The sequence below is a fragment of the Neolamprologus brichardi genome, chromosome 23 (assembly GCF_056152115.1).
Source record: "Neolamprologus brichardi isolate AB-2024 chromosome 23, ASM5615211v1, whole genome shotgun sequence".
NCBI classification, from domain to species: Eukaryota; Metazoa; Chordata; class Actinopteri; order Cichliformes; family Cichlidae; genus Neolamprologus; species Neolamprologus brichardi.
The window spans coordinates 30,449,309-30,459,128 of NC_142125.1; the positions used below are offsets into that span (position 1 = coordinate 30,449,309).

Below are 9,820 nucleotides of genomic sequence, written 5' to 3' on the forward strand. Positions count from 1 at the left end.
CAAACAACAAACCCTCCCAGGTCACAGTCCCAAAGTCAGACCGCGCATCCCGCAGCGGCGCAAAAAAAGCGCCGCTCTCCTGCTCGCCGCTCTCTTGCTCGCCGCTCTCCTGCGGCTGCGGCGCGGGCTCCTCCCGCTCGCCGAGCTCCCCCAGCTGCGGCGCGGGCTCCTCCCGCTCGCCGAGCTCCGGCGCGGGCTCCTCCTGCTCGCCGAGTTCCGGCGCGGGCTCCACCCGCTCGCCGAGCTCCGGCGCGGGCTCCACCCGCTCGCTGAGTTCCCGCTCGGGCAGTGCGAGCTCCACCGGATCGCCGAGCTCCCGCTCGGGCAGTGCGAGCTCCACCGGCACGCCGAGCTCCTGCGGCAGCGACGCTGGCTCCACCGGCTCGCCGAGCTCCTGCTCGGGCAGTGCGAGCTCCTCCGGCTCGCCGAGCTTCTGCTCGGGCAGTGCGAGCTCCTCCGGCTCGCCGAGCTCCTGGGCAGGGCAGGTCCGGGTGGCGACGTAGCAGCCGGTGAAGAAGATGGCAGAAGGGTGACTGCAGGCGGATGAGATGACGGCGGTGCCACAGCTGCAGATGTTGAAGCAGCGAGTGGTGTGGAGACCTCTGACCGAGGTGATGTTACCTGCGCTGTCGGCTCGTCCACTGCAGACACAAACACAGATGGTGAGGGAAATGGAAAATTGTCCGTACTACTCACCACAGCCGACTCTTGAGAAGTTCGTGGATTAGGCTGCGGTGAGGAAAGCCGGCGGCGCGAACGTCGTTTCCGTGTAGACGTCGGGGCCGGCATCTCAGGGTGTGAATCCACCAGCGGTCCGGGCCGGTGAGCAGCCTGAGGAGGAGAGTGGAGGTGGAGGGTGGAAAGCAGGAAGTCCAGGACAACTGGATTGAGGGAGTCCACCAGCCAGGGGAATTTAACAAGCGTCTCCACATATGTACAAGCATAGAGCAAAAGGGGAAGCAACACCAAAAATACATAAGATATAACTAGTCCATAACTGCATTCATATATATTCATATATATATATATATATATATATATATATATATATATGAATATAAATTCCCCACTTGGCCCTGTGGGCGGTTTATCCTTCAAGCTCCGGTCCTCTACCAGAGGCCTGGGAGCTTGAGGGTCCTGCGCAGTATCTTAGCCGTTCCTAGGACTGCGCTCTTCTGGACAGAGATCTCCGATGTTGTTCCCAGGATCTGCTGGAGCCACTCGCCTAGCTTGGGAGTCACTGCACCTAGTGCTCCGATTACCACTGGGACCACCGTCACCTTCACCCTCCACATCCTCTCAAGCTCTTCTCTGAGCCCTTGGTATTTCTCCAGCTTCTCGTGTTCCTTCTTCCTGATGTTGCTGTCATTCGGAACCGCTACATCGATCACTACGGCCGTCTTCTCACGTTTGTCTACTACCACTATGTCTGGTTGGTTAGCCACCACCATTTTGTCCATCTGTATCTTGAAGTCCCACAGGATCTTAGCTCGGTCATTCTCCATCACCCTTGGGGGTGTCTCCCATTTTGACCTCGGCCATATTCGGCACAGATGTTTCTGTATACTATGCTGGCCACTTGGTTATGGCGTTCCATGTATGCCCTGCCTGCTAGCATCTTGCACCCTGCTGTTATGTGCTGGATTGTCTCTGGGGCATCTTTACACAGCCTGCACCTGGGGTCCTGCCTGGTGTGATAGACCCCAGCCTTTATGGATATTGTGCTCAGAGCTTGTTCCTGTGCTCCATGATTAGTGCCTCTGTGCTGTCTTTCAGTCCAGCTTTGTCCAGCCACTGGTAGGATTTCTGGATATCAGCCACCTCCTCTATCTGCCGGTGGTACATACCGTGCAGGGGCCTGTCCTTCCATGATGGTTCCTCGCCTTCCTCCTCTTTCTTGGGTTTCTGCTGCCTCTCCCAGAGCCTGGTTCTGCTCTAGATTTCTTCCTGTTAAAAGGGTGTTTTTCCTTTCCACTGTTGCCAAAGTGCTTGCTCATAGGGGGTCATATGATTGTTGGGTTTTTCTCTGTATGTATTATTGTAGGGTCTACCTTACAATACAAAGCGCCTTGAGGTGAATGTTGTGATTTGGCGCTGTATAAATAAAACTGAATTGAATTGGTGTGGCTCAGGTGGTTGACAGGTCGTCTACCAACTGGAAGCTTGGTGGATCAATCTCTGGCCTTGGGTTACAATCCTGAGTTTCTCCGAATGTGTCCATTGGCACGTCATTTAGCATGACAATGCTAAACAGTGTTTATGCATACATAAAGGGCTGTATGAATGTTTGTGTCACTGGCTTTGAGAGCTCAATTTGCGTATGTCATTGTTAACACCTTTAAACAAATACAGACTGCTTCATACATCTTGTTATTGAAAGAATAAATCCACCATCAAGTCATACAATAAGGAGACAGTGCAATACTAACAATGTGGAGCTTGAAATGAGCACAATAGGTCCACTTTAGTCCACAGATATTTTCTTTAACCATCTTATTTCAGTTTTGATCTTTCCGTTTTGCAGGGGTTCTTTGAGGATGAGGATGGAAAAGAATACATCTACAAGGAGCCAAAGTTCACTCCACTGTCTGAAATTTCCCAGAGGCTCCTGAAGCTATACTCTGACAAATTTGGCCAAGAAAATGTCAAGATTATTCAGGACTCTGGCAAGGTGTGATCACATTCTTGTATGTTTGGATGACAGTATGATAGTAAATGGTAGACCTTAGTAACTGTGCAATAATCTTGAGAAAACGTTATTGTAGGTTTGACGTACACATTGCATTCAGAGAATTCACAATGAATATATGAAGTTTTTTTAATTTTTGGCTTCACATAGGAGACAAACCTCGTTCTCCTGCATGAATACATTTTCCCCTATTCATCCACTACAATGTACTTTGTTGCTGTTTATGCTATATCTCCTGGTAACCTAAGCCCCAAAGGCAACCCCCCCTCCCCTCTCCACCACTGTGAATGTTTGTATTCAAAGCCCATAACTATGACAACTGTTGATGAGCCTCAATCTGATTTTGGGTCACATACCACATGCTTAGGGTTACTTTTGAAGTGCTGAAATGACTAGACCCATCTTGCTTAAGAATTATATGAATTCTAAAAAGAAATCTCAATTTTTTAAAGTTAACCTTTTGATTTATTTTCAGCTTGCACTAACTTGACTTGTGAATGTTATTTTTTTTTTGCCAGTATAACCTGTAACCTCAAAAAAAATGAAGTTGTGTAGCTGCAAATACCTTTGTTAAAATGTTAACATGAGAGCATACAAAGCCAGTTGGGAAGAAATCAAATGTAATATATACCTTTTATATGTCAACTGCTATTGGGAAATACCGTTACTGGTTGGTTAACACACTAATTTATTTTCATGTAAGCTTATATAAATATTATGGATTGAACACAAAAAAATATGTTGAAAAACTTCTTCTGCATCCACAGGTGAATCCGAAAGATCTGGACTCAAAGTACGCCTATATCCAGGTAACTCACGTCACGCCCTACCTCGACGAAAAGGAGCTGGAGGACAGGAGGACAGACTTTGAGAAGAGTCACAACATCTGGCGCTTTGTGTTTGAAACACCGTTCACAATGTCAGGCAAAAAGCAGGGCGGGGTGGAAGAGCAATGTAAACGGCGGACTGTTCTCACCAGTATGTCATACAATCATGGAAACTATTTGTAAATGTAGAGTAGATTAACCAAAGTTTAATTATATCTTCCTGATTGTCAGCTGTTATTGTTGATTACAATCGCCTGTGTCTCACTTTAGTGCAAATCACTTAAAAAATTATGTAGATGAATTTAGTTCTGTTTCATTAGTGTACCAGTAAGTTCAGCTCTTACTGTGCCTTATTAATAATTATGCTAACCGACTTGGCTATAGCGGAGACTCCGCTGTGGCCATTTACAGTGTTTAATATCCTGGTTACCAGCATTACTGCGGAATCTACTGTTCCTGTGTTCAAATCACATTTGTATGTTGCTGCTAAAAACAGATATTTTTTCTCTTCCAATCCTATGTTCACTCAGCCACCCACTGTTTCCCATACGTAAAGAAGCGTATAGCAGTCATGTACCAACACCAAACTGACCTGAGCCCCATAGAAGTGGCCATAGATGAGATGAGTGCCAAGGTGAATGAGTTGCGACAGCTGTGCTCGGCCTCTGAAGTGGACATGATACGCCTGCAGCTCAAGCTCCAAGGCAGCATCAGTGTTCAGGTAGAGTCAAAATCACAAGGTTATAATCATTTTTACTTTATCATTAATTATTTTATTCCTTTAATCTAGAATTAACAGTCTTTGATTTTGATTTTTCAGGTAAATGCTGGTCCTCTTGCTTATGCCAGAGCCTTCCTAGACAGCAGCAGTGCCAAGAAATATCCAGACAACAAAGTCAAACAGCTCAAAGAGGTCTTTAGGTACTCACAGAAAACCTTCTTCCCACACACTATAACATGCCCAATATTACTATGATTACATTGTGCCTTAGTGAGCTTGGCCACAGAGGTTGGATGCTCGTCTTTCTGTATTGCATATTACTATTTTGCGCTTGTTGCTTTGCTTTGAGTTTTTTCATGCCTCTCTTTTCAGGCAGTTTGTGGACGCCTGCGGTCAAGCGCTTAGCGTTAATGAGCGGCTGATTAAAGAAGACCAGCAAGAGTATCATGATGAGATGAAAGCCAACTACAGGAATCTGACGAGGGAGCTGTCGAACATCATGCACGAACAGGTGGAAACACTGAAGAATGATGAATAATCACAGCATGTGATGGCTCTGAGATACCTCATAACTGCTAAATATTTTATTTATAAAGTTTTGTTCCGTGTGAAGAATCAAGTTGCACCTGGTCTGTCAGATTTTACTTGTATTCACATCTGCACGCTTCATCTACACTTATCTACACATATATTTTGTTATGAGGGTGTTTGTCAATGTGTAATTTTATATTTAATTGCATGACAAAAAGTGCTGTCCTGTGCTGCAGTTCTTTTACTCTAACCTTTACTAACCATGTTTCCTATCTCCTTTATTTATGCTGTCCTGAGCAGCTTGGATGGTAATAATGATTGTGTCATTGAATAAAGTAACTATTTACACTGTAAAAGATTTATAGACAGCAACTGACTAACAGCTTCATGGACATAGTATTTGCACCCAATTCTGCCTTCCCAAAGATGAAATGTAATGCCCTCTTGAATCAGCTTCATGTGTAGCCTGATATTTATGATTTTCCATGGATTAAGGAAAATTTTAAAAGACCATTCCTCACTAATTCCATCCCCCACCTCCTTTTAAACATAAAACAAACCAAACAGTATATTTTAAGCTTCCTAACAGTCCATTTCTTCCAGATAAACCCAGTGGATGATGGTCCAAGGAGCAATCTGTCTGCTTCTATGGGCATCTTCAACACCATCACTGGCACACCAACCAGTGCCAACCTACAGTACATGGCTCGACCACCATATTCTGACAGAGATATTTGACATCAAAATTGCTGCTCCATCACTACTAATGACTGTTCAAACTACCTGAAGGATCAGCTGAAAACCTTCAAAGAATGTAACACTACCTAAAAACATAATTTGTTACCGTTTTTCCTCCTATTTTATCTGATTTCAAAATTTTCCAGGTCATAACCTGAAAAATCAATTCAATGTTATTCTGTTTTATTTATATAGCGCCAAATCACTACAAGGTGCTTTATATTGTAAAGCAGAGACCATAAAATAATACAGAGGAAAAACCCAACCCCACTGAGCAAACACTTGGTGACAGTGGGAAGGAAAAACCTCTGACAAAACCAAGCTCAGGGAGGGGCACCCACCTGCTGCGACCATAAAGTGAAGTCACGTGTGCCCCCCATTATTCTTGTTTCCTATGGAGACTCCATTAAATACAGATGGTTTTCAAACCTTTACAACAATTGTAATATCATCATCTGTCTACATTTTCATGTGTTGTTTATTCTTTTCTGTGTTCTAAGAGGGTTAAACCACATGTAACTTAACAAGCATGTATTAGTACTTCAGTTTACAACATGGTCTTATCTTGTTCTTCTGTCCAGAGCCCAACCCAAAGGATACTATCATGGGGTTAAAACTACAGACAAGGAAGTTAAGTGTTTTTGTATTTGACTACTTGATCTGTTTTTAACTGTGGGGATCTCATTCACATAGTGTGTTTGTAAAAGAGTGTTTAAGACAGTGAGCCATCAGTGCCGCTGTAACCATTCATACATTCCTATGGTGCACAGTATTCTTTCTTCATTTTCCCCCCATGTCTAGCTATAGCAGGAGCTTTTTTTGTAAAGTGCAGAAGCATCAGAGTTTATCTTTGATCTTTTCAAAGAATTATTCACTCTATTTTAGGCCATTGGGCATTTATAGAAACTATTTATAAAGCCAGATGAACCAAAATGTTTTAACCTATTTTCTGTAACAACATTATGTGCAATATTTTTTTTTACAGTTACCAAGTCTATCCCCTCTTGCCAAAGACATGAGAGAAAAAGACAATGCAATGCAAGCCAAGAGTGTAACAATTTGTAAGCTACCCCTTTGTTTCTTTGTCATGACGCCTTTTATTATCTGTGAATTCAAATTTAAAAAGAAACACAAGACTTTTACTAGATGATGATTCATCCATTCATTCATATGTTTAAGACAAATAAATAAAACATGTAATAATAATAATGCCTACTTCCTTGCTTTGCCTTTAATTGTTTTTTTATTGTATGAAAAACAGATCAGTGCTGAAATACCACACTCCTGTATCTGCAGCATATCAAATTTCATCAAAGTTTACAGCTGTTAAGAAAATAATTACCTAAATAATTCCATCTGTATCTGATGTGATGACTTAGCACCAGTGTTGCTGGAACTCTTTTGCTGTCTGATTGCAAAGGTCACATCTGAGATATTTGCCAACAAGATGTTAAGGCTGTCACAACCTGTGTTTTGTCCTATCATGACTATTACTGAATAAAGAAGCAAAAAATGCAACAATGGTTCAACTTTATTCTAGACACATATATATATATATATACATATATATATATATATATATATATATATACATATACATATATATATATATATATATATATATACCCAAAAAAAAACAAAAAAAAACCCCCGCCCCCCACAAAAACAACCTCTCATTTGTTTGCTGAACAAACTCCTCATGGTGTCATTCAGAGATTTGGGCAGCTGAGCATCATGTGTCTGCTGTGAGTCCTGCTAATGTTTCATGCTGTGTGTGATTGTCTTTAATGAAGTGCAGGGATTCATACTTCTTTGTCCTTTCTATATGCTTTTTGTTGTTTTTACTTTTATACAGAAATGGTAACTTTGTGCTTCTAATTTATTGTTTAGCAGGTTTGTAATATAACAAAACATCCTGTCCTGCAGTTTTAGCTAGCAGAATCATGGTCTGAATGCTTTGCTGTACCAAACATTTGCTTTGCCAAGAGGCGTGTTAATGACTCCTTATAGGGTCCACTTATTAGTCCTTTTTATTACGTTTATTTTAGTGTTATTCTATTGTTCACATTAGTATATGTGGTTGTACAATACCGGAGCTGACAGGAGAAGACAAAACTATCCAACTTTTGCATCTGTAATAAAGCGCACTGAAAAACAATGAGACACATGATGACAAAAATTGCTGTGTGCGAAGAGAGCGAAAGTGTCTGAGTGTTTGCCACAAAACATGCAGGATAATGAGGTTTAGAATCTCCAATCTTTCCACATGGAAGCTCTAGCACACCTGGCCCATCCATGTACTGAAGACCTGAGGTCACGCATCTCAATGTCAACCAAATACCTACCAGAAGGACGCTAGATACAAACTAGGGATCTGTGATTTCCCCCACAAAACAACATTAAAGCAAACTAGTTTAAAGCAATAGCAGGAAGTCAAGTGGCTACTGTAATGGCAGTAGAATCCAATCATTTTTAAGATACTTCATCAGCCCAAAGATAATTCACAGAATGAATAACATTCATGACAGTATCTTATTTATCTGATAATTTTACTGTTCTACACATACAAAGGGTAATTTATATCCCTGACCCATATGTAACTCTGTCTGTGAAGATGGATTTAAGAAATAAGTGTTTTCAGTTTTAAAATGACCTCATGTGGTTGGTTGCGGCTATAATAGACTGGTGACACAAGAGAACTCGGAGAGAAATAACAGTAAAACTAAATAGTTTGAGGGGATCACTGCCCATGGCTGCTATCCAAACAACCTACAGCTACTTATTGCTAAAGACAGTAAAGTGGAGAGTATGGCTAATGTTGCAGCCCAATAAGTGATTCCCTCAAACTGATCTTCTGTTTTAGTGTCGTTATTTTCCTTTGAGTTATTGATTCAGTCTCTAGTTAGCTAACATAAACTAATTTAAGGCTATGACCTGCAACTACAGGTTGCCACAGCAGTTTTTGGGCCTCCATCTTACCCTATCCTCTTGTACATCAAACCAAGCTACATGCCCTCTTCTACTGTATCTATTAACTTTCTCTTTGATTTTCTTCTTTTCCACTTGGCAGCTTAGTCTGCAACATCCATCTCCTGATATACCACTATCTGTCCTCTGCAGCTCTTTCATTCATCTCCAAATCCTCCAAACCTAAGCTATGCCTCTTATTCATTTCTAATCCTGTCCGTCCCAGGAAAAAGGAGTCTTCAAAGAGTCTACCTGTTGCAGATTGAAACGTTTCAACTGTATTCCCTCTCTAGGTGGCAAACACCATCACCAGTTTAGAAATCGTGATAAAAACCTGTACACATGATCAATCAGACATTGACAGGTTGTCTTTGGTCTGCAAAAATGTGTAGCTGGGTGAATGCCTGGACAACGCTTTCCCAGCAGGTCACTGCATCATAATGACACAATCGCTTGTTATTTGCTCCACCTGTATTCACTTTACCTGCCTGTTTTAATGTTGTGGTTGATTGATGTGAAGCTAAACAGGGCTAATGAGGTTTTAAGAGAATGCAATGCCCGAATGTGCAGTTTCTAAGAACTAGTAGTGATAATGGAACCTGAAAGCAAAAAGGAAAAACATTGTACAGTATTGTCCCCGTTATCAGCTGTTCTAACCGTGCCTCTTATTGCACCTGAGTTCTTTGAGTCATCAGATAATTAGGGGTTGGCACAGTCACTTGTGATAACAATGATGCTGAGAAGGGCAAATTGGGAGATGGTACTTGGTTTCACAGTCTAGCATCAGTGGGCGTCGCAGAATTGTTGATAGGAGGTTACATAAGGACCTGGTCATGTTGACTTAGTCTTAGTGTCGAGGATCTAGACAGGAGTCACTAGTCTCTCTCTGTCTTTTGTTCAAAGATTCAGTCAGAGAATTTGGGACCCAAGGTCGACACAGAGCACAGCAGCCATGGCAGGTGAGTCTCAATCTGGAGTATAGAGCTATGTGAGCGGGATTTCTTTATTTTTTTTAAAGAAATATTTCCTGACACACAGATTATTCTTTTTTCCGTATTTGGTTTCTACTTTGTTTCCATAAGTATATAAGTTATATGGGACTTATATTAACTTCTTTCCGCAGTTGAAAAGATAAAGAAGCCCAAGAAAAGAAGTGTAAGTTCAAGTTGCACCGCAGTTCATCCTTTTGTACTGACAATACACAGTGCTTTGATCTTGTTGCAATATCCGTGAGGATTAAACGCTGCAGACCTTCTCCTTTCCCCTTTAACAGGTCACAATCTTCGGCTACCCACTGAGCATCTTTTTCATCGTAGTTAATGAGTTCTGTGAGCGGTTTTCCTATTA

General features: G+C 42.0%; 1 protein-coding gene across 2 annotated transcripts; it reads left to right on the forward strand.

Annotated features, from left to right (window-relative positions):
- Nucleotides 1-517: 517 nt before the first annotated feature.
- On the forward strand, nt 518-7,018 carry LOC102798480 (dedicator of cytokinesis protein 9-like). Of its 2 annotated transcripts, XM_087836281.1 has the most exons (7): nt 518-611; nt 2,525-2,671; nt 3,457-3,667; nt 4,047-4,237; nt 4,337-4,437; nt 4,610-4,748; nt 5,372-7,018. In XM_087836281.1, the coding sequence occupies exons 1-7, from the start codon at nt 549-551 to the stop codon at nt 5,504-5,506; spliced, it is 987 nt and encodes a 328-aa protein (XP_087692407.1). In that variant the 5' UTR covers nt 518-548; the 3' UTR covers nt 5,507-7,018. The 2 variants fall into 2 exon arrangements, with proteins under 2 accessions (XP_087692407.1, XP_006804171.1); XM_006804108.3 differs by lacking the exons at nt 518-611; nt 2,525-2,671 and adding an exon at nt 3,052-3,359.
- The last annotated feature ends 2,802 nt before the right edge of the window (nt 7,019-9,820 follow it).